We start from the raw sequence: 26,361 nt of genomic DNA, 5'->3' as shown, positions 1-26,361 counted from the left end.
TCCTGGTTTGAAAGTCTTATTTCCTGTTAAATTGGGTTGTCTTTACTGTGAAAGTCATTGTTCTACTTCAGAAACTTTGTTTTTGTGGCTGAAACTTTGTTAAATTGGTGTGTGTGTGATATATACTGTGTATATATATATATAGTCCCTGCATATGTGTGTGTTTGTGTGTGTGTGTATATAGGTAAAGGTAAAGGTATCCCTTGACGTTAAGTTCAGTCATGTCTGACTCTGGGGGTTGGTGCTCATCTCCATTTCTAAGCCCAAGAGCCAGTGTTGTCCATAGACACCTCCAAGGTCATGTGGCCGGCATGACTACATGGAGTGCCATTACCTTCCCGCCAGAGCGGTACCTATTGATCTACTCACATTGGCATGTTTTCAAGCTGCTAGGTTGGCAGAAGCTGGAGCTAACAGCGGGCACTCACTCTGCTCCCGGGATTTGAACCTGGGACCTTTCGGTCTGCAAGTTCAGCAGCTCAGTGCTTTAACACACTTCGCCATCGGGGCTCATGTATATATAATATACATACACATACACACAATGTGGAGAATATGTGGAAAGGTAGATAGGATAAGTTGGGAGCCACAGCGAAGGCACCTTCCTGGGAGCAAGGTCTAATAATAATAATAATAATAATAATAATAATAATAATAATAATAAATCCCTTACAATATCCAAGATGGCTCACTGCTACAGAATCTTGGGAGGTTTAGTTTGGTATAGTACCATTATTGGCAGAGAAAGCCAAGCTGTAGGAGTTGAAATCCAATCATTTATCCTCCCTATAGAATCAATTTTATATGCATTTTTAGCTACAGAAAAGCTAAAATCAGGACAGTAAAAGAACAACACCCAGAAAATGGGAATCCCAGACAGGAAACAATCAGGGCCAGCTAATACCTCCCAACAAAGGATTCCCCCAGGTAGGAAGCAGCCAGACTTTGAAGCTGCAAGGCTATTCAATGCTAATCAAGGTGACCAATTGCAACATTCACACTTGCCTCCCACAGACAAGAGTTCTTTCTCCCACCCTGGACCTTCCACAGATATATAAACCCCACTTGCCTAGCTTCGCACAGACGTCAAAACCTCTGAGTATGTCTGCCACAGATGTGGGTGAAACGTCAGGAGAGAATGCTTCTGGCACATGGCCATAGAGCCCGGAATACATACCACAACAGTGTGATCCCGGCCATGAAAGCTTTCGACAACACAACCACAGTATCCATTCAAGTTCATGTAGCGTGGTATGGAGACCTGTATTGGGGGGAGGGAGGGTGCGAATCTGGGCCCCTGGGAGTTGTAGTCCTCCCTCCCTCCCTCCCCGGGAGCAGCCAAGGACGGGCCTGGCCCACACCCCCTCGCATCCCGGGCCTCTTCCTCCTCACCGCCGGGCCCCTCTCTGTCTCTCTCGGTCTCTCCATTCCCGGCTCCATCCGCCGCCTTCCCGCCTCACAGAGAGACACCAGGCCTGAGCTGAGGCGAGGCGGCGGCGGCGGCCATTTCCCCCCTCCGTCTTCCTCCTCCTCCTCGGCCTCCTTCCCCCTCGCCCCCTCCCATTGGCTGAGCCCGTGACGCCCCTTTTGCTGAGGAGCAAAAGGAAAGGGCCTGAATGGTGGGAGTTTGGGTGATTTGCAAAAGCTTTTTTTTCCTAACGAAAAAAAACGACGAAATAAGAAAAAACGGCCTCTCGCAATTCGAAACCGCGATATCCAGACGTGTGGACAATCAAGGCCGTATATTGCTTCAAAACAAACGAAAATAACGAATTAATAACGGGTAACGGGGAAATCGAATTATTTGAGCAAGCCTAGTAAAGACCATTGAATACAAACATGTGGAGGATTGGGATAGAGGTTTCTTACACTGGGAACACAGTTGTGTGAATTTGGACTACAACTTCTAGAATTCCCCAGCCAGCAGTAGAAGAAACATAGTCCAAAATATTATCAATTATCATATCAGGTTTAGTTAACATGCTCAAGGGGATTGTTGTCCGAAGGCACAGTATCACTGATTGGAAACAGAATGCTTTGTTCCTCGATATCTATGCAAGATTTTACAGTTCATTGATCACATTATTGAATTGTTTGAACTAAATAACAAAAACCCTACCACCAGACAAAGACTCCAAATAGTCGACACATGCTGTGGATCAGGGGTCTACTCATCTTTTATGAAGAATTAAGAAAACAAACAAGGAAGTGTACTGCATTGTGAATGCAACTACCATTTGTCATACTGCGAATGCAACAGTTTGATTGCGATTTGTAATTGCTTATCTGGCATTTATATTCATTTATTGTACATAATACAATGTTTAATTATATCTAATACCTTGTTATTATTCCATTAGTGGGTCCTTGTCAGTACAACCCTTGGGAACCCATCTTTTCTTATAAAACCTCCTTGGATAACCCTTGCTTAGAAAACCCTGCGAAAAGTTCACTTTAGGAAATTACTCGAAGGTACACAGCAACAACAACAGTGAGACAACTAAGCTGGAGTATTAGTACTTATGAAAGTGTGGCTTTTTTCTGCTGAAGATGGAGATTATCCTGATCTAAATTAACTCTTCCCAGATCAGGAGTGAGAAACAATGTGATGTAGTGTTTTCAGCACTGGGCTATGACTCTGGAGACCAGGGTCACCATCATTTGTATATGACATAACAACAACAAACAAATAAACAAAATTAGCAGACCCTCCAGCAGGATAAGCATTAACACTTTTTGTAATTTCCATAATTATGAACAGGAAACATCAACTCTGATGTCTGTTAGGTCAATAAAAAATATACCAGAGTGGAGATCCAACTCTCTTTTATTTCTCTCTGCACAGAAGAAAGATGCTAGGGACTATTTTTCAAAGCTAGCACAAAGCCAGCATAAAGAAGCTAGCTATTTATAAATTTTCATATGAAACTCAACACAATAGTCATCTCTATTTGAATCTACATCATATTGTACCATTGCTAAAAGCTCGTGTATCTTTGCACATGCGTATTAGTGCTCACATCCCATAATAATTAATGGGAGGGACATTGCCATATTAACTCCACAGATTTCCAGATAAGTCTCTGGGTCAGGATTCAGTTTGAAACAGACTTGTTCTAAATCAGTCCAAGCATAATTGATTAAACTGAAGTGAGACTGAAACTGTATTTGAGTATCCATGCACATGTCCAGCCTTGACCTCTGTCCCATAATTTCCTATGTTTCCCAAAGTCCTGGTCTCAAAGGGTCCTCCTAACAAGAATAAGCATAAAGATTTATTCTCAGTGAAGAATAAAAGCTGCTATAAAGTGGAAGGGGGGGATACTAAGGGCAGTACCCCTTCCACTGAGCGACCCAAGCATTATGGGTCCATGGTGATTAGAAGCTTTACACTGTTCTTTAAAAAAGGCAAGTCCTGGGCCTCAGTCATTCTAATTAGAAGGCAAGGAGCCCAATTCCTCTCACTGCTTAAACATTTCCACATGTGGAGCTGAAGCGTGCAGGGGATCTGGAAGAAGGTTTATATGTGTAATATACACACAAAATGTGCACACATACACAGAAACACCTCTGTCAATGCTGGATGGAGAGTTTGCAACTTTGCAACTTTGCTTGGATGAAACCAAAACAACAACAGTAGCTATGATAGCAGAGGACTTGGATTTAAATGCTTTGGATGGAATTATCCCCAGCCACCAGGGATGTATTTATTTATTGTATCAGAAGCGAACTGAGGGTACAATTGTAATGCATTTAAAATCACAAACAAAGTTTAAAAACTTGACATTATACTAAATGTCCTTTGACCAGCAGCTGGCCACTTGGAGTGCCTTTGGTGTTGCTATAAGAAGGTCCTCCATTGTGCATGTGGCAGGGCTCAGACTGCAGGAATGATGATCACGAATTGATGGGAGCTCAGAAATGTAAACAGAGAGTGGGGTCTATCTACCATATGTGGTGCACATGTATGCCAGAAAATACTGGATTCAAATACATAAGTTGATCTAGAACGTTTTGGGGAAAATATCCAGCTAAAACCGGAATCTATTCTACTTGCTCTGACTGATGTAAATGACCATGATAGACTGTTGCAATATATGATCATAGCAGCCATATTGCTCTATATGCAGAAATTGAAAAATTCAGCAGCACCAACAACAGCTGATTGGATGATAATAATCATGGACTTGGCTGAGATGGATAAATTAGCCTGTTTACTGAAAGAAGGGACATTGGAGGAAAAAATTAAAGTCTGGAAACCTTTTATTCATTTTTTGTGTGAAGAAGAGAAGGACTTCGCAATTTTGAGTTTTGAAGAATGGGGAGGGGGATTGTTCAAGAAAGGAGTCAATATTGGAAGGCCTAGAGTTCTCAACCTGCAGGTCCCCAGATGTTTTGGCCTTCAACTCCCAAAAACCCTAACAGCTGGTAAACTGGCTGGGATTTTTGGGAGTTGTAAGCCAAAACACCTAGGGACCTACAGGTTGAGAACCACTGGCCTAGAGGGTGAAGCTTATGATGTTCCTTTTGGCTAGGTGAGAATAGATGGGAGGTAATTTTTTTTTCATTTTTTCTTTCTTTTTATTTTCTTTCTGAATTTTTTTGTGTTTCTACTCTATATTTCTTTTCTTGATTCATTTTTTTTTACTTTTAATGTAACTTTATTTTTTTAAAAGGAATTGCTGGTAGCTCTATTCTAACAGTATTTTGGGGCCAAAGGTTGCAAAGGCCAGTTTATGTAATCCTGGTTAGAGTGGCCAGAGGGCAAAGCCATGACACAAGCACACTTTCCCCTTAGATGTTTTTCCCCATGGAGTGGGCCTCCCCCACCCTGAATTTGTGGTTTCGATGCCATCTTGAGGTTGTTCTGTTGACTTTCAAAGGCTAAAAGTGGAAACAAGTTATGTCTCTCAAATTCCTTTAAATAATTATCTGCCTTCATCAACTCCCATTCATATACAGCTCTATAGCGGCTGGCCATGTCTCAGACACTGTTCCACTATTTGGACAGAATGAATAGCTTTCTTCATCTCAGTCAAGGATCCACGTTGACCTTAAAATTCACAGATTTCCTTCCTCATTAGGAAATGACACAACAATGACTTTTCCCAAACCCCATTAAGACAAGGGGACCCCTTATAACCAAGGTTGGAATCAGATCCAAATAAATGCGATGAATCCTCAGAGCACGAGCAAAGAAAATCTTCTCCTAACCACAAACCTGGCTTCACACATCTAGGATTAATAGGCAGGACTTCTATGTCAGAGGATGTGATTTTTGGAGGCAGGCCCCACATCTCATTTTAGAAATTAAACACCCCCAACAAGGAAATATATACAAAATAGATGTTTTTCAGAGTCCCAGCTTATGAACTCAGATAAACTAGTGTGCTTCTTGCAAAGAGACCTGTCCTAGCATGTTGCTCTCTGGGCAAAACAAGGCTGATCTTAATAATTTTGAGCCTGCTGGCACAGGCTTAACTCAATAAAGCCAGGCAAGCAAAAATTATTGGTAAGACTAATTTTGATAGCACTAATATCCAAGCTAACACACTTTGGATTTATGACAGGGAATTTCCAATATCACAATGAACTCTTCAGCTAGGATAGGGCTGGCCAATATGAAGACTCCTGCCAATCTTTGTGCTGTGGGCATGGGTGCTACCACTGATACCATTTTTGCTTGTTAAAAAGGAAAAAACCTGTGGTTCCTGTCACAGTGATTCACCTTTAGACAAGGCATCAGATCCTGCTTTAGCTACTAAAATTTAGATTGGGGGCTGGGAGTGGGCTGTGGAATAGAGTTCATCAGTCCTTGTGAAAAGCCAGAAGTGAATTTTGGGTCACTTTTAATTTTGTAAAAAATGCAGAATAGCCTCATTTTCCTAGGAAGTACAACCTATAGGAGGTGGTGGAAGGGGAAAATTGTCTCGCAGATATTGCATGATCTATGTAACAGAGAGTGTATGCAGCAGTTAGAGACCCTAGTGAAGGAGGAAAGACATGAGTGGCTTAGAGAAGAAAACTAAAGGCTTTGTTATAGAAATCCTATTCTCGGATGGGAATATTACTCAGTGTACTAATCTAGCTTCATTTTAAGAGAGAACTGAGAGAGAACAGGCAGGAAGAGAAGTTTGTTGTTTATTCGTTCAGTCGCTTCTGTTTCTTTGTGACCTCATAGACCAGCCCACGCCAAAGTTTCCTGTCGGCCGGAAGGTGGGAAAATATCATAGGTAGACAAGAATGAGGGACATTATGGGTCATTCAGACTATCTCATCCTATTACCACTGCCCTCTCTGAGGCATTCTCCAATATAATGGCAGTAGTGGCAATTTTGAAACCAACACTAATAAGGCAGGTTATTTATATGCCCAGAAGACAGCAAACATTCATACCCCATTGTGATGCCAGATATTTAGTTACTTGGAATGATCAGACTCTATCTCTCTGTCATCACATACCAGGCATGCAAAATGTGTCAAGAGGTCCTTTTCTGGATCCAGCCATCAGCTACAGGGAAGGAGACACTTTCTTCTGTAAAGAAAGGCAAGAACTTGTTGAGGTTATTCACACCAATAATCCTTCCAATAATAGTTATTATTCTTGTTTTTTTCTATGTGATGTATTACAGTTAGACCTGATGGGGTTTATATCCAACAAGATCTCAACAAACAAAAGTTGCCCTCATCCAGTTAAGGATGGCTACATAATACATCCAGCTAGGTATTTGTCAAGCCACTTTTCCTTCAGTTACTGTAAAACATATCCAGGCTGAACGATCCAACTGGTTTCTTTGTTTTAATTATTTATGGCATTGTTGTATTGTTTTATCTGTTGATTGGGCTTGGTCCCAATGTGAACCGCTCCGAGTCCCCTCGGGAAGATGGAAGTGGGTTATAAATAAAGTTTTATTATTTATTATTGTTATTATTCTGTTACAGAGAATGGGAAAAGAGAGCTGAATTGTCAGCTTCCAGACAGGCCCAGTGTCAGCTCAACAAAAATGTGCAGCTTGAGATTATGATGAGTCCTGTTTTAATCCTAAATGGCTGAGCCTTCCCATAACATTTTAAAGCAGAAGTGGATTTCTCGGTGGTAGAGACCAGCAACCTGTAATGAAGATTCTTTTGGAAGAAATGAAGATGTCATACCTTCATTGAGGGCACAGCGTATGCCTTCTCTTGGTAATACAGCCTCCAGCATAGATGAGGACTTTGTTACTTTGATGGTGATCATTTTTTTGGTCAGGGTGAAATTCAGCTTGCTTCCTAAGTAGCATACCCCAGTGATCTTTAACTCCTCCATATTATCAGGACAAACAGGGTCAAAGTACAGGTGCCTCTTTGTGATCCTGGGACAGGTAGAAATGAGACACAGTACTAAATCCTATGGATTATTACAGATCGTAACCAATGGAGCTCTAAGTAAAAAAGAAACATGAAACAAATTAAAGGCACTTTCCACACAGTATCTTGGTAGCTACCATATATTGATTTGTTTGTGTTCTACATTTGTATCCTACCTTTCCTACAATAAGTATAAATACAACAACAACAACAACAACAACAACGTATTTATAGCCCATTCCCACCCCACCTCTCTGTGGGACTCAAGGCGGCTATATTAATATAGTCAATATCAGTGGTTCTCAATATGTGGGTCCCCAGATGTTTTGGCCTTCAACTCCCAGAAATCCTAATAGTTGGTAAACTGGCTGGGATTTCTAGGAGTTGTAGGCCAAAGCACCTGCAGACCCACAGGTTGAGAACCACTGGTCTCTATGGCTTTCTAGTTCCCTAAACCCACACAACAACCCCTTTGAGACAAGTTGTTAGCTGGAATGAGAGGATGCCGGGGATTGATGAGGAGGAAGCCTCCTTCCTCTCCCACCTCTCTTCTCTTTCCAGGACCCATGTCATAGCTGGAGACCTCCACAACACAGACCTCCACAACACAGAGTGTGGAAGTGAAAAGTGTCTGCCATCCCATATCTTCAGGATGTTTGAGCCAGGGATAACCTTGGGGATAGTTGCAGTCAGTTCTGTTTCAGAACCAGCCTAAATATTTCCACATGCCCTAAACTGAGAGTTAATTCAAATTCTGTGCCAGAATTCAGATTTACTCCTGACTTTGGATAACATCATACAAGGGCACATTTAGGTGGTCTTGCCCCACATTGCCCCAGATCAACCCTGTGCAGCATTTGACCATGGTGTGACTGATCTGGCTGTATAACGACCTAAGTGGTCACTGGAGATGGCGTCAGAGGCGGTCCAACCATAAGGCGAAATAGGCATTTGCCTGTGGCGCCATCGTCCCGGGGGCACCACTCTCCACCTCCTTCTCTTTCGGGCCTTCCGGCGGCCGCGCAGGGCCTTCCGGCCGGCGCAGACCCACCTTCGCACCACGCAAGCCCACCTTTGGGGCCTTCAGAGATTGCGAGGTCTGTAGGAACTTGGAAGCTAGGTATGTGGGGTTTATATATCTGTAGAAGGTCCAGGGTGGGAGAAAGAACTTTTCTTTGAAGCAGGTGTGAATGTTGTAATTAATCACCTTGATTAGCATTTAATGGCCCTGTGGCTTCAAGGCCTGGCTTCTTCTTGCCTGGGAGAATCTTTTTTTGAGAGGAGTTAGCTGTCTCTGATTGTTTACTGTCTGGATTTCTTCTGTTTTCAGAGTGTTGTTCTTTATTTATTGTCCTGATTTTAGAGTTTTTTTTTTTTAATACTGAGGGCTATCTGGGTTATCTGAGTCCACACTGCCCTATATCCCTGTTCAATGTTTAGTGCTAAATTTGCAAATATAGTAATTCCTACATAACATTACCATGTATTGAACTGCTTTTTCTATTGATTTGTTGTAAAACATGATGTTTTGGTGCTTAATATTTAAAATCATAATGTAATTTGATGTTTTATAGGCTTTTCCTTTATACTTCCTTATTATCCAACATTTTCGCTTATCCAACGCTTTTATTTTTCAGTGATTGATTTGGGGGGGCGCCAAAATTCTGTTCGCCTACACTTGAAAAATACCTAGGGCCGGCTCTGGATGGCGTCCAAGTCAAGGAATTTACAACCCAAACTATGGCAGTTTCTTCCTTTCCTAGCAATATTGCTGCACAGGGACACTTGGGGTTGTAATCCTATAGTCTACATTTTTGCAAGCTCCAAATGTTAGCATGGAAAAATAACTATAGGGGATCTTCCCCAGTAAGGAGAGGAAGGTATTTATCTACAGAATTAAACAACACACTGTGCCGAAGGCAAGTTAAAATAACCTTTAGTCATGTAAGTGTTCACAGGCCCAATCTGAATCAGAACTACTGTATCTGACCAGGGAAAGTTTATGCCTCTCCATAACTGCTTTTTAAAAATTGCCTAACACCCCTTTCTCTGCCAGTAGCTAAAAATAGAGAAAAATTGGCACCAATTGAGGGGTTTTATTTTAGTCTCCATATATTTGACAGGGATGGTGAAAGGAATTCTGAGATAAAAACAAGCTGTGAAAAGAAGGCTTCAGCCTCTCATCTGCATGCAACAGTCCTGATATGAACTGGGGGGGGGGGGGGGGAGACATAAGTTTGAGAGCAAACATAAAAGCACTCTTATGCCGTAAGCTACATAACAGTTAACACAATGTGTAGTTTAGTTTCCACTGTGGGAAGTCAAATACACAGATTGGATGGTTAAAGGCAGTTCTTACCAGTTGCATGGACCAGGAAAAATAAGTGTTTACATCAGAATCAGCCAACCCAAATGAATGGGAGATATTAAAAGCGTAACTACAACCATCTGGCAAATGCCCCAGCATAGCTACAACATATGTGCTAGTTTGTCAATACTGTCTCTAAAAATATTCATCTGTTATGACAACTTCTTCCTGGCTTTCTAATATATGTACAAATGCATAAGCATAATAGTTATTTGGCATTAATACTGGGACATTCCAGGCACAGCTGAAAAAATAAACAAGGAAGTCAGACCCAATTTCCTCACCTACTCACACATCACAATGAAGGGCTCTCTGCACTGGATTTATTTTAAGGTGCTTTAGTTGTTTTCGGCTCTCCTTCCTTCGCTACAGGGATGTCAGTAGGGTTAATTTTACTTGTGGTATCAGAGGCTCAATGCCCCTTCAGTATTGACTCAGGTGTTGAGGACAAACGTGGTGGCTTTAACTGTGCTCCCCAAACATTCAGATTGCAAATAAATGAGAGACCATGATAGAGCAAACAGAACTCCATTCTAACTTTGGCCAGCTGAAACCAAACCTACACCACTGGAGACAATAGCACTTCCCTGCAAATGCCTTTTCACAGATATATTTTTGGTCCTAGTCTAAAATGTAGGTGATTTAATCATGACATTTTGCTCAGCATGGAAATTATATTGCAAACAAGAGGATTACAAAACCCAGAGATTAGACAATTTGCTTTTTAGGATTACAGCTTCTCAAATCCCCCAGCAAGTTGCCTAAAATAGGCTCAGAAAAGGAAGAGGCACTAGAGTTCATATTACAAGAATGCATTGGATACTGGAATGCAACAAAAATTTCAGGAAGGGGCAATCAATTTGTGCTTTATAGTCTAGCAAAGCCTTTGATTGTATAGATAATTAAAATTGTGGGTAGCTATAAAAGAAATGGCTGTGCCACAACATTTTGTTTCCTGATGTACAATCTATACATAGGACAAGAGGCCACAACCAGGAAAAAATTTGAAGACATAAAATAAAACTGGCAGGGGATTGGCCAATGCTGTACTTTATCACTCTATTGGTTTACTTTACATGCTGAAGCTATAATACGTAAACCTGGATTAGACTTAGGACCTCTTCACACATGCTGCTGAAATCGCTAAGTATTGCTGCGGATTGCGGGTGATCTTGGCAGCGCCCACCCAGAAGGCATGTGGACCTGTTGCCCTCCACCCCACATCATCCTGGCTTCCCTCTACCTCATCACATGGAGGGAGGCCTCAGTAAACTGTCTCAACCCACCTTTCCCTATGGAAAGATGGGAAGGTCTGACCAAAGCAGAATAGAGAGGCACCATGACTTTCCTTGATCTAGACACTAAACTCCTTTTCATGTAGCCCAAAATCCCATTGGTTTTTGTAGATGCTGCATCACACTGTTGGCTCATGAATTTGTTGTTCACTAAGACTCTAAGATCTTTTTCACATGTACTGTTGTCAAGCCAGGCATCATCCATTCTATATCTTTGGATTTCATTTTTTCTGCCTAAGTGCAGTATCTTACATTTGTCCTTGTTGAAATTAATTTTGTTAGTTTTGGTCCAACTCTCTAATCTGTTATGATTATTTTGAATTCTGATCCTGTTCTCTGGAGTATTAGTTATTCCTCCTAATTTGGTGTCATTTGCAGACTTGGTAATGTGCCCTCTAAAGTCTAAGTTATTAATAAAGATGTTGAACAGCACTGGGCCCAGGACCGAACTCTGCAGCGCTCCTCTAGTTACTTCTTTCCAGGATGAAGAGGAACCATTGGTTGCTTAACCAATTACAGATCCACCTAATAGTGGCACTGCCTAGCCCACATTTGACTAGTTTGCTTGCAAGAAGGTCATGGGGGACTTTGTCGAAGGCCTTACTGAAATCAAGATATGCTACATCCACAGCATTCCCTGCATCTACCAAGCTTGTGATTCTATCTAAAAAAGAAATAAGATTAGTCTGGCAGTTTTAAAGTGGATGATGAAGACATCCAAATTGTTGTGGCTCAGCCATCATGGCCCAGGTTTCATCGAGAGTTAGAGTTATAAACATATGAGGCGATGGATTTCGAGGGCATTCCTGCTTCAGTTCCAGGCCCCATGGCTTTGCAGGTGCCAGATATTGTGGAATCATAGGATCCGCTAATTGATGAACATTCCAAAGTCTCTCCAGTGTTACCCGTACCAGATGGTACAGACTTGGGAGAGAATGGAACTTTTAATCGGAGAGATTTTGTTACAAAAGTTAGAAGCAGGAAACAGAGGCGGGGGAGCTGGAGCATGGTGTCCTGCAAGCAGCTCTTGCACTGAGCTCTGAAAAAACCTGGCATTATCAACAACTCCCAAGCCAAAATGCCATCCAAGGGCAGGAAAAGAAACCAAGCTAGCCCCAGCAATATTACAGGGATTCATACATCTTTCCAAACAACAAAACAAATGAGAATTGACTCCTACCTACCAGCCAGGGAGACGGCAACGGAAACAGTGAGTAACAGATCTTCACTTTTGGGCCCTAAATTAGACACTATAAACTCGGCAAAAACAAGCCTGGTCACCGCCTTGTCCCCTTTGAACTCTCAAGGATCTAGCCCAGGATTCTCGCCTGTGCAGAGAAGTAGTGGGGATAGAATTTTGGAACTCTCTGGACATGCTCCGGGCACCTCCCACAAACATATTAATCAATCCTGCAAAGAGATATGCTTGCTTTCAGCAGAATCTATGATTCTCATTTTACAAAGACTAAATGAGATTGCTGAACAAGTGAAAAATCTACAAGAATCCCTTTGGCAGCCTCCCTCTCAGGGCAAACAAGGGGTTAACAAAAGCTTGCTGAGACACGCTGACCCCTCTTTAGCAGCAGCTGTTAATCACCGTGATCCAGTAGCTGAGAGAAGAGGTAGGTGGGTCCTCCAAAAGAACCAGATTCTGCTTCAATTTCAACACCGGGACCACAGCAGATGGAGAAACAAAAAGTCCATAAAAATGTCTCTGTCCCATTTATTACAGCTCCAGCATGGAGCGATGGACCTCCAAGACCATCATTTTTTACCAAGCTGCCCTAATGCAAAACGGGTTCTTCTCATCTTTGGTAATTCCACAATCCCCAGCCGCCTCTTACACCTGAAGGACTTTCTTTGGAACAGACACTCTATTGCTATTACTAGAGTTTTCCGTGACCCATGGATTGGAGAACTTATATCTGGTAGAGTGTATGACCCTCCATTTCGACAACACCAATTACAAGTCAACAACTCAATTAACTCAAACAAGACACCTAATTCCAATACTCAAACAGAACTCAACAAACTGGAAAACAAAATAGACCAGTTCCAAAATATGATCACTCAATCATTTACAGTAGATGACGAAATGGAGACCCAACAGGAGAATCCTAGGGCTGCCCTGTTGAGCCCCTCACTCATGGAAAATAGCTGCAGAAAAACAACAGGCAACCCTAACATGAGTAACTTCGACAGCGATGATATTGCCCTTGCGGAGATCCTCAAAATCTCAGACTCTAAGGATCAATGCAAGTCACATCAAAGCAATACAATAACCCAGACTGAGTCTTCCGCAATGCAGAAAGGGTTCATTTCACAGAGAAAACAGTCCTCCCCACCTCGCTTCTCACTTGACAAGAGTGGCACTGCAACCTCTACAAAAGGAATGGGACACATTCCTATCAGAAACTCACAAACTGCCGCTCTGGGGGCTCCTATTCCCCAAGGACCCATATTGGAAGCACAACCCCCTTCATCCTCATATAGAGACAGGTGTCTGATGGGGAGGCGAAGGGTAATTGAAGTCAAAGTCCATGCTCCTTTCGAGGCATGACAAATTAAGTTCCAAACACAACTTTTCGTTTCTATCATGGAATGTTGCTGGTTGCCATGCTTTTATTAGAGACTCCTGTTTTGCAGACTTTCTCACTCGTCACCACATTTTACGAATCCAAGAAACAGGGACAGTGGATGAACTGACTTTTAGTGGATTCCATTCATATACGGGGAAGACCTAGCCGGGGGCAAAATGTGGGAGAGTTAAAGGAGGAATAGGGATCCTGGTTTCCACCTCATTACATGTCTGCACTAGGCCCTACCTCCATCCAAAAAGAGTGCAATAGCAATGTTGATCCAATTCCAACATCACACGCTGCTGGTAATGTATATATGCCCCCACTGAAGAGGAAACCACAAATCAGAGCCCAGTGATCCGATTTGGAAATCTATGTTGGTGATCTCATAATGCAGAACTCAAATGCTTCTGTCATTTTGGGAGGAGACTTTAACACTAAGATGGGCCCAAATCTACCCCTCCTTATGCGATAATATTGAAACCAGGAAATATTTTTATCTAATTTATTCATTTCCTGTTGTGTTTTTAGTGCCCAATTCCCATTTTTTATTATTAATAGATCTTTATATTTGAGCCAATTTCCCCACCCTATTCTTCTTCTTTGGGAGGCCTCTAATGTTGATATCCATAATGGTGTTTTTTCATATAACTTTTTTATATTTCTCCCATATCTTAAGAATTGAGGACCTTATAAAACGAAATTATTTTCTATCTTTTTTTCATACCAGAGATAAGAGTGCCACCCTAATCTCAGGTCTATTCCCTTCAGATTCAAAAATTTTAATATTTTCAAGTTTTGCCCAATCTGTGGCCCACAATAGTGCTGCCACCTCAAAGTATAGTTTTAAATCAGGCGTAGCTAAACCTCCCCTCTGTCTTTCATCAATCATGTATTTTACTTTAATTCTGGGTTTCTTGTTTTTCTTTTTCTGTTTTTTTTTTCTTTTTGCAAAATTCATTATAGCTTTATGCCCCCCCCCCCCCAAAAAAAAAAGGCCGGCCAGAATCCTGCACGGGATCTTTTTAACAGCTTGTTTATTTTAGCTTCTTTTGTACCGCGGGTTGTATGTTGTATGTATGTCTATGTGCTAAATGTTTTGATACGGCCGATGGGCTAATCAATAAAATGTGATAGAAGCAGGAAACAAGGGGTGAGAAGAAGTCAAAGACTTGCTCTCAAATTGGATAATGATTAAATTCCCCATGAGAACTTTGTGGGTCCTGTACTCCCTAATTTTTGCAGACTTGGGATTCTGTTAAAAGTACTCCTCACTCTATTCTGATTGCGGTGTCAACTTTGCTTTTCCTCGGAAGAGATTCCAGTTTCCAGCTCCTGCCTTGTCTCCTGAATCCGTGCTGAGTTCCCAGTTTCAGGCGAGCCGCGTCGAGCCGCGACTCCCGAGTTACCGTGACTTGCTTTGTTTGCCTTGCTTCCTTGACTTTGCTACGGGACTTTTCAAGTGGATTTGCAGTGCTTTGTTTCTGCTATTGCTTCATGGACAAACTTTGATTTCTAAAGGAAGCTATTGAGCTTCACTTGTGGATTACAAACTGGACATTGATAAACTCTTTCTGAATTGCAATAAACTATATATTATGGACTATTTCTTATTCTGACTGTTCCACCTTAAATGCGTGTGTGTGTGTGTGTGTGTGTGTGTGTGTGTGTGTGTATATATATATATATATATATATATATACTGCTTCAATAAACAGTTTGTGTGTTATATTGGCTCCTGCCTGGTTTTCGGGTGCTCACACTGTCTTGGGGTGCAACACAGATAATCAAAGATTTTCTGTACTGTGCCTCATTTCTAAATCAAAATTGAGATTGTACTCAAGGAATCTCAAGAATAATTTCAGAAGGGTTGTTATGAAGGAACTAGATAATATACTCAAGTGTTAAGATATTTCATTTAATACCAAAATCAGGGGTATCCATGCCATAGTATTTCTAATTTCTATGAATGTTTTGAAAGCTACACAGGAAAAAACTCATTTGAAATGTGGTGTTAGAGAGGACTTCTACTGATATTATATGGAAATGACCAACTGATGTTTTGTGAAACGCTGTTTTGAATTTCTCGTCTCGCTGCTAGAAATGTGATACATTGTGCCAAATGATGCCTGTTGTGAGTCAGTCTGGTCAGTTCTAGTATTTATCTGTGATTCAGTGTTCTAATGAATATTTTGGATAGGATCTTCCATCTTCACGATTCCAACAAATACTGGTTTCATAAATTGCAATACATTTTGTACCTGAATCCAGTGTATCCAAAAAGAATGGCTTGCAGAAATCCACCCATCCCTGTCAGGAAGTTCACCGCTCCTGAACCATCAGAATTTTCTACCCAGATCTGAGGGAGTTAGACAAGGAATTATCAAAAGGTGATGTGATACAAACAATATAAAGGAAAAGTTGGGGGATAGGGGAGAAAGAGTTACAGTACTTGCTACCTGCCTGACCTTGAATGGCTCAGTGATGTTGCTGAAGCACTTGTTCAGCTGGTGTTGTGCTCTCTCTGTCTCTTTCAGTTCCAGCCATCCAACAGCAAACATGCTCTGAAAAGAGGTGAAGGAACGGCATCGCTGTCACTGTACCCCATACTAAGAGGTGAATCTCTGCAGAGAATCCATTCAAATGCTCTCCACACATCAAAACCCATATGTTTCCTCCCTCTTGCTCATGGTCATTACTTTACCCAGGTCATGGCTGGCCCCTGAGGGTCTGTCACAGGTTCGTATATCTCCAGGTCATTCCTTCTGACTTCTGGGTCCATGGGATGCATGACAGGGAATCCAAGCAACACAACATCAGCCTGTTTCACCGATTCACCTATGAAAATATCAAAGAAGCAAGGTGTGGAAAGAGTGGGAGAAAGTAGACAATCATTTTTAGGAATGTAAACAACATTTAGGAATGTCTTTGTAAACAAAAATAAGCTTTGGTTATAAATGTTTCTCTTTTTACCAAAAGGAATGCAAGAAGACTTAAGAAGAACCTCTATCTCAAAGAGAGGGAAAAAAAGTTTTTTGTATTATATATTGTTTAATTGGATTATGTTATGTTTGCTTGGTTTGTGAGTCTTTTCTTCTTTGTCTCTTATGTTGTTGCATGTTTTTCTTTCTTTTCAATAAAAATATTACCAAAAAAGAGTAAAAATATCAAAGAAGCTTTGCACAAGAGAAATTGCTTGGCGATGACTATGACAAGAATATCCTTTCATAGCTCAAGGCCAAATTCCCTTGGGTGGCAAGAAGACAGTGTAGAAAGAATGCAATATTTTCAGATTTTAAAGCCCAGGAAGCTTTATGCATAAATAATAAGGTTCATCAGATGCCACATTTGTCACAATTGTCATGTTTCTGCAATTGCACTGCCTAAAAGAAACTAGAAGAAAGCCGCCAACCTGCAAACCAGCCAATGGTAAAGCAATGCTTTTCTTCTTCCATATTTATAAGGTGGCCTGAGAAGATGAAGCCATGTTTCCCATCACATAGGCAAAAGAAGATTTAAAAAGTTACTTTTTAAGATCAGTGTAATGAATTCTTTGTAAGCAAACTCATTGCTAACCAAGTCTGAAACATTCTGAACTTGCGAATACTTTCATTATATAAGCAAGGAAACTAGGCTCAGAGGACATTCGCTTTAAAAAATGTCACAAGCTAACAATTCCATGGTCCTGGTATCTACAAAGGAGAAACTAAACCTCTTTTAGGCTCTGCCCTCTGTTATCAATTCATTTTGTCACCCACTCTTCACATCATCCTGGAAGTATGGCCCTTTTTGCAGTTTAAAAGAATTTTATAACTGGAATCAAGTGGTGCAGCTGACTGTGTACCCCCTCTGATCTGAATTCCCTTGACATTTACTTCTCAGGCACAAGGAAACTACAGCTAAATACCAGTTTGGTAGTTCAGAAACTTGTGTGTTTATTTGTTTTGCTGGTCTCTGTGTCTCCAGGCAGGTCTGGGAAGGATTTGTGTCTGAAACCCTGAAGAGACGCTATAAACAATTGTGAGATACTGTCTCACTTGTGATATTACAGTCCCCGACCCCCCCCCCCCACACACACACACACAAACATCAGCCCCTATTATGCTGTGGTTTTATAGATAGTGGGGTCTTTAAAAATACAAATTGTTCCTGAATGTACAGGTGGTCTTCCTCAGCATACATTGTTCATTTTGACAAGTTACACTTCACCCCAAATAACTCAATTATATTTCTAGAATGAGTAATGGTTGCATCACTGTCATTATATGATTTGACCTCCAGTGCAGGTGGCACTAAAAGGACAGACTGTATTGCCTGCTTTTTTGTCCTACATCCACTCACCTGGGCAGTACCCATCATACTCTGGGTGGTAGTGCCTGTTTTTATCATAAGGCACTTTAATTTTCTCCCCAACTTCTTTCCACTCTTTAGGGATGGGGATATGCAACTGGGAAGCCAAGTAACTTGCAAAATTCAAACTGGAAAAAGAGCAGTAAAAATAGAAACTTAGGCTGGGTTAACAGAGCATAAAAAGAACAAATTTAAAAAGGTGATAGAATCAATTTTTACAAAAGTCAGAAATTCACAGTAGTTCCACAACAGCTGCAACTGCCCCTGCAGACCAGTTTTTAAAAGGGCTTCTTGAATATTTTTCTCTGGGGCTCACCTAGGATGCCACAGTAATCAAACACCGAGCTTCATTTTCATCCCTTTTAAACTATGGTACAATTTAACTGCAGTTGCTGGCTGTGTTACAGTGACTCCATGCATGTCTCTAAACACAGTTCTGAGCTCTAAAATCACTTGCTGTGGCAGACAGGTTTCGTGAGTATCAGCAAGAGCTCTGTCAGAATACATGTGCAAGATTTACATTATAATTTCGCCTGTGTTACCCTGGGAACAGATGGTTTCCATCTAAATAATATTTTTAACTGCCCACCCACCATTTCTCCAGAGAGTTGACTTCCAAGTGAGGCTTTTCGCTTGCAATTGCCTCCCTAACAAAATTTTATGGGTGGTCCAAGAAATGATAGTCTCTTCACAGTGCCCTGTATCCACTCTACATGCACTTAAGAAAAAAAAGGCAAAATAGCTTTACAGTGCTTTTTAAACTGTTGCTAGTACGAGTTTTCCACTTAAGGAGATACAGGGAATGTTTTGAAAATGTCACTTATGCTTTTTCAAGTTTGTCTTTTTTCAAAAGAGCATATGTATTTTGCTTTGAGTCTCGTTTTGGGAGGAAGACAGAAAAAATAAACCAGTATTCACATGTCGGTGTATAGCATAGCAACACAATGTTGGCGTTGTATAACCCTCAGGAAATGCTAGGGAAATTGCCAAAAAGTCCACTCCCTGTGTTTTATCTCTTCCTTATTGTATCTTAGGCCAAATTACATATTTTCCTGTAAACCAGGGGATAAATTCCTCATACCCTGGAAAACGAGCAAACATTTTATGAAAATGCAAGCTTGGTTCTTGTTAGGGAAAAGGACAATTCAATCACCACATGCACTACTCAGAAACTCCTCCATCTGGAAGCACCATAATTAAAATATGGGTTTTTAATAACTCAGTTAAGATGGTTGAGCCAGCAATTTCTCTCCCAAATTAAGGTGGAAAGCCAATCTTAAATGTCAATATCTCAGACCAGGCACTCACTATTTGAAGGGATCTGACAGCTGAGAGAAAAAGCAGAAGTCGTATTACAGGGGTGGGGAACTTGTGGCTCCTCAGCTGGATTGCAACTCCTCAGCCAGACTGTCAGACTGCATCTCCCATAACTACTACAGCTTGTTACACTGGTTAGAACTAATGGGAGCATTTCAAATAGTAGCTAGCAAGTGCTCTTTCCTCTTTCACTTAACCAAGTGTGACAAGGCACGATCTAGCATGCTTCTTTTAAGGCAAAGAGCTTAACAGCATTTGGAACAGAAAGTATAGCAGAGTTATTCCATTTGTGTTTACAGATGATCATCCACATTGCGAGTTCCTCTTCCACATATTTGATTATTCATGGACTGCCTCACCTCACTTGCTTTTTCATATGCATTGTTCCCCCCCCCCCCCCCCTCATATTTGGTCTCATTTTCTGGAACTGCATTACAAGGTAATTATTTATTTGTGCCTTCATTTATTTTGACATTCTGTTCAGTGCAAGATATGCTATATCATATTTGAATTGCTATGTTGATTTCTGTGTTTTATAAAAAAAAACACTTGAATATAAGTTATAGGTCAGTCTTTGTTGGTATCCATCACTGTTTATGTAAAAAGGAAGGCCAACACCAGAAGAGCCTGGCGAGCAAATGCCATTATGTTTCTATGAAGTCTCTCACCTTTTTTGGGCAACAACATTGGTATAAACAGAGTTATTTACAGCATGATGATATTCATCTGGGGGCATGACACCTAGAAGAAAGCAAACAATTCAGAATATATGAGACTTCCCACATCTTCTCACCATGAATAGTCATAGCTACTTCAAGTCCCTTCAGGGTGATAAAAACAGGGTATAAATAAATATAATAATAATAATAATAATAATAATAATAATAATAATAAGGAAGAAGCTAAAAGTAAACACATATTCAACAGTGGAACAAATAGTGCTAGATTGGTGGATTTATGGAAATTAGGCTCAACCTACTCAAGAATCTCATCACAGAATTTAGCTTCTCACAGTCAGCCTCTTGATTGTTACTAAAGCCGGTAACACACAGGGAAAAAGTCCGCTCCGATCTGGGTTTTAAAAACTTGGTCAGTGATCATTGATAAGCTGACTTGCAGTATTAAAATTAAAAAGGGAATATCGAAACAAACAGAATTTTGGAAAATATGGAGAAAATTTATTGAGTATATTTTTAATGAGGGAAAGGGGTATAAGCCAGCAACAGAGACAATGAAATTTTGGACTTGTGAAACAATATGAGTTGGTTGGTCCTGGTGAAGGTGGCACAAAATAAGGGGAAGGGAAGAGGGGGGAAAAGTATAACAATAATAATGATAATAATAATAATAAATAAAACATGTATAAGTAGATAAAAAGGTGTAGTAGAGAGATATGTAGTAAAGTTGTAATGGAAAAGTCTAAAACTGATAAGAAATATGCATAAAGATGTTTTTATTCTGATTTTTCTTTATAGTTGGATTGCATACAATGTGATATGTCTGGGATACTGTAAAAAGAGGAAAGAATGTATACTTATACATTTTGAATTATAAATTAATAATAATAATATTGAAAATAAAACATGTATAGGTAGATGAAGGGTGTGTAGTGGAGAGATGTATAGTGAAGTTGTAATGGAAAAGTTAAAAGACTGATGGGAAATATGCTTGGGGATGCTTGATTTTTTGTTGTTGTCAGATTGTATGCAACGTGATGTGTTTGAGATATTGTAGAATGAGGAAAATGTGAGCATGTACATTTGGATTGATAAATTAATAAAAACAAATTTAAAAAAAAACTTGGTCAGGGTGGATTTCTGGCCCCACACAAGGGAAAAAACCGTGCTTTTGTCGCTGGATATCTACATGCCCTCCCAGAACCTTCTTGGAGGGCAGGGAGACACTCACACCCCCTCCCAAAAACCCCTTTGAAAATAAAATAACTTCCCCAACTGCAATTCCCCTTAGAAATGACATGCCAGGAAGGGGGGGGGGGGTTAAGGGGTTTTGGGGAGGGGTTTACAGCCCTCTGGGTTTTCCAGTCTGATTCAGCCCTGAAAACTCACGAAGGATGTGCAGACTGCCCACTCAGAAGTCCCAGGACTACCGAGGGGGCAGTCTGCACAGGACCCATACTGGATTAGACACGGGTCTTTCAGGAAGACCCAGGTCTACTCCAGTACCTAATTAGTTCAGGACAAAGCAGGTTTTTTCTGCTTTGTCCCAAATTAATTCCCTTTTACCTGAGGCGTTGTTTGGACGCCTCAGGTAAAAGTGTGTGAGCTCGCGCATTTTGGGCCCTGTGTGGATAGGCCCTTGGATTTCATAGGTAACTAGATCGCTTTGAAGATTTTGCCAGTTCAGTGCACTTCTAAGCTTCTTCCTGGGCTAATAAATTTACTTTAATCAAAGGATATGCACACTTAGTATCATTCAAGTGTTGAGAAACTAGTTACTCTGGATGCAGGATGAAAAGGTTAGCCATGTGACCCAACACCTGGTGGCTCTGTCATACATAAGTTTGTCCATTCAGTCCAGTGGTGGTAGCCATGGAGGATTACAAACTTTCAGCAAAGAGGCAAGGGATTTCCACTTCCTAAGGCATCCTCGGCCCCCAATTTACCATTGATGTGGTAATTCTGCTCTTCTGAATTCCACTCCACTCGACTGCACCAGTACTGAGCAATAGCCCAGACCACATCCAAGCCACCTTCCTCTTGAAAGAGAGTCAAGTCCTGGAATCACATAGAAAAAAATAGTTCCACCTCCTGCCTTAGAGCATGACTAACAGGCAGAGAACTTGTTTTTGTGCTACATTTTCCACTGCCCCCAGCTGTACTACCCAGGGAGAATAGTGTTCTTCAATATCAATAGAGTCCCAAAGATTGCCCCCACCCTTTCTTAAGAAAAGTGAGAAAGGTAAATGAGCAACATGAGAGGAAAATATCACAATAAAAATGGCATTTAAATGCCAAGCCTTTCTTAAATTTCCAGCACAACTGCTTAAAGCCAAAAGAAATGTCACTGTAAAGCCAGTAAAACAAGAGAAGACAATGCTGCCATTACCTGTGTGATGTAGTAATATTGCTCAAATGCCAGCATAACATCTCCATTGATATGAATTTCCTCAGCTCCATAAACCTCCTCGGGGCAGACTTCTTGGCCTGTTGCTGCACTCTCCCAGGGGAACTTTGCACCCTGCCACAAGAAAAACCCAAACCAAGGGAGAGAAAAGACCACATGTACTCCACAGCTCAAGAGACTCAGATAGAAAGGGTAGAACTAACAAGTCAGTTTTTTTGATTCCATAGGAGTTTCAAAACCAAAGAATGAGATGTTTTTCACTGTGTGAAAGTCATGGTTGTACTGTTATCATATTCTAAACTGTCTATTATACATGCATTAAAAAGGTAAAGGTTTCCCCTGACATTAAGTCCAGTCATGTCTGACTCTGGGGGTTGGTGCTCATCTCCATTTCTAAGCCGAAGAGCCAGCGTTGTCCGTAGACACCTCCAAGGTTATGTGGCCAGCATGACTGCATGGAGCGCCGTTACCTTCCCGCTGGAGCGGTACCTATCGATCTACTCACATTTGCATGTTTTCGAACTGCTAGGTTGGCAGAAGCTGGAGCTAACAGCGGGCGCTCACTCCGCTCCCGGGATTTGAACCTGTGACCTTTCGGTCTACAAATTCAGCAGCTCAGTGCTTTAACACACTTCGCCACCGGGGCTCCATACATGCATTAGATTCCTAAAATTATTGAAATGGGAATACAGTAGAGTCTCACTTATCCAACGTTCTGGTTCTGGATTATCCAACACATTTTTGTAGTCAATGTTTTCAATATATCATGATATTTTGGTGCTAAATTCATAAATACAGTAATTACTACATAGCATTACTGCGTATTGAACTACTTTTTCTGCCAAATTTGTTGTCTAACATGATGTTTTGGTGCTTCATTTGTAAAATCATAACCTAATTTGATGTTTAATAGGCTTTTCCTTAATGCCTCCTTATTATCCAACATATTCGCTTATCCAACATTCTGCCAGCCCATTTATGTTGGATAAGTGAGACTCTACTGTACTACAGGGCCATAGTTATTTAGACTGTAATACATTTGTTCTGATCTAGACAAACACATTTGTTAAAGTCTAAATTAATAAGCGACACTCAAGATCAGGAATGAATACTGGATTGGAGAACTTCAGTATTTTAATTTCAGCCATTACCACCAGAATTCCAGCTCTTCTGGATAAGCAAATATACTTATACTGGATAAGCAGATATATTTATATATATATCAGAGGGTACTCAAAGTTAAAATCTGTAAAATCATAAGGTGTTCCTGGAAACAATAGTATCTAATGGCATAATAGAGGTATAATAGAGATGAACAATTGGAATTACATTATTTTTATGTAATCACTATTTTTAGGACACAGTCACTATATTTTCCATCCTAACCCATAACATGGAGCTGGTAAATTATTCCAAGAAAATCCCAAATGAATGCCAAGAATATCACAGACTGATCACAAGTTACTGATCCCTGGACCAATCATGATATTTAAGGAATTCAAGATAAACTCTGGATGCAAAATCCCCATTAATCCTTCTCTTGCTCATTTCTAGACCTTCTTTTAAAAGTTGTTTCTGTTGAAACTCATGTTGAGCATCCAATTTCCTCTTCTGGCTCTCCAGGCTTAACCAGAAATTGAGTGGAGTTTTCTCCCGCTAGAACAGTGCTTAAATGGGTGAGAGAACTTTCCAGGCAAACCTAAAGACTAATGCTATTACTTAGATGCAACTTTGACACACCAATTCAGCTTCCTCCTTTCTGCGTTGAATAATGGCCACTTCAATGTGCAAACATGTGTCAAGGTTTTCATCAGCCCCTTCTAATTTCACACAAATTCATGCATATTTCAAAGCTTATTGATGCCAATGCGTTTTTACTGTTTGTTTTCAAACTCTGCTAAATATGTAATATGAAAAACCATCAGGCCACTTTCAAAGCAGACACATGACAACTTTAGTAAGCAGCATTAATAAAAGGGTTTCCTTCTGCAAAACCTGGCTACAGCTATAGCTGCAATCACTTTTTGTCATTCCTTTCTGCACCACCTACTGCCTCTACCTTGTATCCTCCTTTCTGCGCATTGAACACAGCTCCCTCTAGTGTTTTGATCCGATATTTCAGAATAGCACGAGCTGCTTCAGGGTAGAAAAGTAAGATGTTCGGGTACATCCAGGTATCCTGAGTTTAAGAAGAAGAGCACACATAAATATTATTAGATGAATATGCGGTCAATAAGTGAAATAAAATGCTGGCATGAGTTAAGAGCAGGAAGCATTTAAAGTCAGAGCTTGAAAAAACCATGTGTGTATCTGTGTGCCCAATGCCCAAATCCCTGAATCTGTATTGGCGTTCCTCAAGTAAGTGTCTACCAGATATAATGGACCATATCCACCAGACCCATTATGCCTGGAAATAATGAGAATAATATAGTAAATGTATTTGGAAGGTGCTTGGTTGGTTGGAAACAAGGCAAACAACCTTCTCTACCAACTTATGGAGGAACAGGGCTCTTCTTTCATTTCACTTCACCGACTTCTCTCTCATACCAGGGCTCAGCCCTGAAACATTAACATGTACCCATAGCCATAGGGACAACATTATTGTTGTTGTGTGCCTTTAAGTCATCTCCAATTTATGCCAACCCTAAGGCAACTCTATCACAGGGTTCATTCCCACATACTCATTCCCAGAAAATCCCATGATAAGGTTGCCTTAGAATCACCATATGTCATAAATGACTGAAAGGCACACAACCACCAAAAGGAGCTGATTTGTTGTTACCTGGTTGTATGAATAGTACCCATTAAAGTTAGCCCTGTCTAGTTTCAACTCTGGCAACCCTATACACACCCAAACCTCAAAAACTTCTGAAGTAACAAAAAAGTACACTCTGAACAAGATGGGGAACTCCTCCTGGACTGTCATGACTTCTCCAACTCATGTGGACATTGCTCTATATGTTAGTGGACAACTGGCGAAACTCTCGTGATTTTTGGCTCACCTGGTCCCAGAAGACATGACCCCAGTAATCTTCATCTTGAGTGCCATTAGAAAGGCCTCCAGGGCTGATCCCAGAGAACAAGACATCAGGTGCATCCAGAGGGGGGATGGCACTTAGCAAGTAATAAAGGCAGCCATAGAGGGCCTGTCTGAGTGAAAGAGGTCCATCAACCTCCACGCAGCATCCTTGCCAGAGGGCTGCCCAAGCTTTGGTATGAGACAAGTATAAGGATCCAGAGCCAATCAGTGACATCCCTTCTAAGAAGCTCCTTCTGGCATCTTCTTCAGTCTCTGCAATGGCAGTGAGGAAGTCCCAGCATTTCTCCTCTTCCTTCTCAGAGAGGGTCACTGTATGTGGCACAGAAGTCCAGATCATGTGTACAGTAGGCTGAGGACCACCTTCCACTTCAGGGACCAAAGTCTTTCCATATAGATAGCTGAAGGGGAGAGAGGAAAAGGGAAAGCTTATGTTTCTGTCAGCTGACCATAAAGGAAATAGTCCTGTCTTTGCTCCCCACCATTAAACTCTCCATGGTCTTCCTATCATTCCAATTTAGTGTGATCTGAAATCCTCTCCCATTTTCTGTTCTTTTTTGTGATTTTGCATCCTGATTCACTTTCCCTCCTGCTCAGAATTATGCCCAGAACACCTGCTAATGCTCTGGATAATTATTTGTGGGGAACCTGAAATACCCTAAAGGTGCCAGATGCTGTGGAAGCGAAGCAGGGACAACCTTCAATGGTACTTGGATGGGAGTCCACCACCAAATACCGTGCTGTGACTTAAAACACTGAGAAAGGGCCTGGCAAAACCACATCTGAGATTACTGCTTAGGAAACCCCTTTTGAAATTTGTGAGGTCACCATAGGTCGACAGGCAACATATACACAGTTATATAATGTAATTAAGCCTCAGTGCTATGATTATCTAATCAAATATTTTGACATTCTATATGCAGACATAATGTTTACATCGATTGGATATAGGGGGAAAACATCAAGCCTTCACTGTACACGATG

At 40.9% G+C, this 26,361-nt stretch overlaps 1 protein-coding gene across 6 annotated transcripts in view; it reads right to left on the bottom strand.

Annotated features, from left to right (window-relative positions):
* Nucleotides 1-26,361, bottom strand: part of pgghg (protein-glucosylgalactosylhydroxylysine glucosidase) — a 49,781-nt gene that overhangs the window by 15,922 nt on the left and 7,498 nt on the right. For 2 of the 6 annotated variants that reach the window (XM_062967505.1, XM_062967503.1), the window contains exons 4-14: nucleotides 25,343-25,778; nucleotides 24,400-24,519; nucleotides 22,323-22,454; nucleotides 21,880-21,991; nucleotides 19,925-19,997; nucleotides 17,931-18,067; nucleotides 16,294-16,427; nucleotides 16,049-16,153; nucleotides 15,851-15,948; nucleotides 7,153-7,352; nucleotides 6,463-6,535 (exon numbers count right to left, since the gene is read on the bottom strand). In XM_062967505.1, the coding sequence (XP_062823575.1) occupies nucleotides 6,480-6,535; nucleotides 7,153-7,352; nucleotides 15,851-15,948; nucleotides 16,049-16,153; nucleotides 16,294-16,427; nucleotides 17,931-18,067; nucleotides 19,925-19,997; nucleotides 21,880-21,991; nucleotides 22,323-22,454; nucleotides 24,400-24,519; nucleotides 25,343-25,778 (1,603 nt within the window). In that variant the 3' untranslated portion in view covers nucleotides 6,463-6,479. Of the gene's footprint in view, nucleotides 1-2,159; nucleotides 6,536-6,943; nucleotides 7,353-15,850; nucleotides 15,949-16,048; nucleotides 16,154-16,293; nucleotides 16,428-17,930; nucleotides 18,068-19,924; nucleotides 19,998-21,879; nucleotides 21,992-22,322; nucleotides 22,455-24,399; nucleotides 24,520-25,342; nucleotides 25,779-26,361 lie in introns of those variants that run through there. The other 4 variants (XM_062967504.1, XM_062967502.1, XM_062967507.1 and 1 more) reach the window with 4 other exon arrangements.

The sequence above is a fragment of the Anolis carolinensis genome, chromosome 1 (genome assembly GCF_035594765.1).
Source record: "Anolis carolinensis isolate JA03-04 chromosome 1, rAnoCar3.1.pri, whole genome shotgun sequence".
Lineage (NCBI taxonomy): Eukaryota > Metazoa > Chordata > Lepidosauria > Squamata > Dactyloidae > Anolis > Anolis carolinensis.
This window is presented reverse-complemented; position numbering and strand designations above follow the sequence as displayed.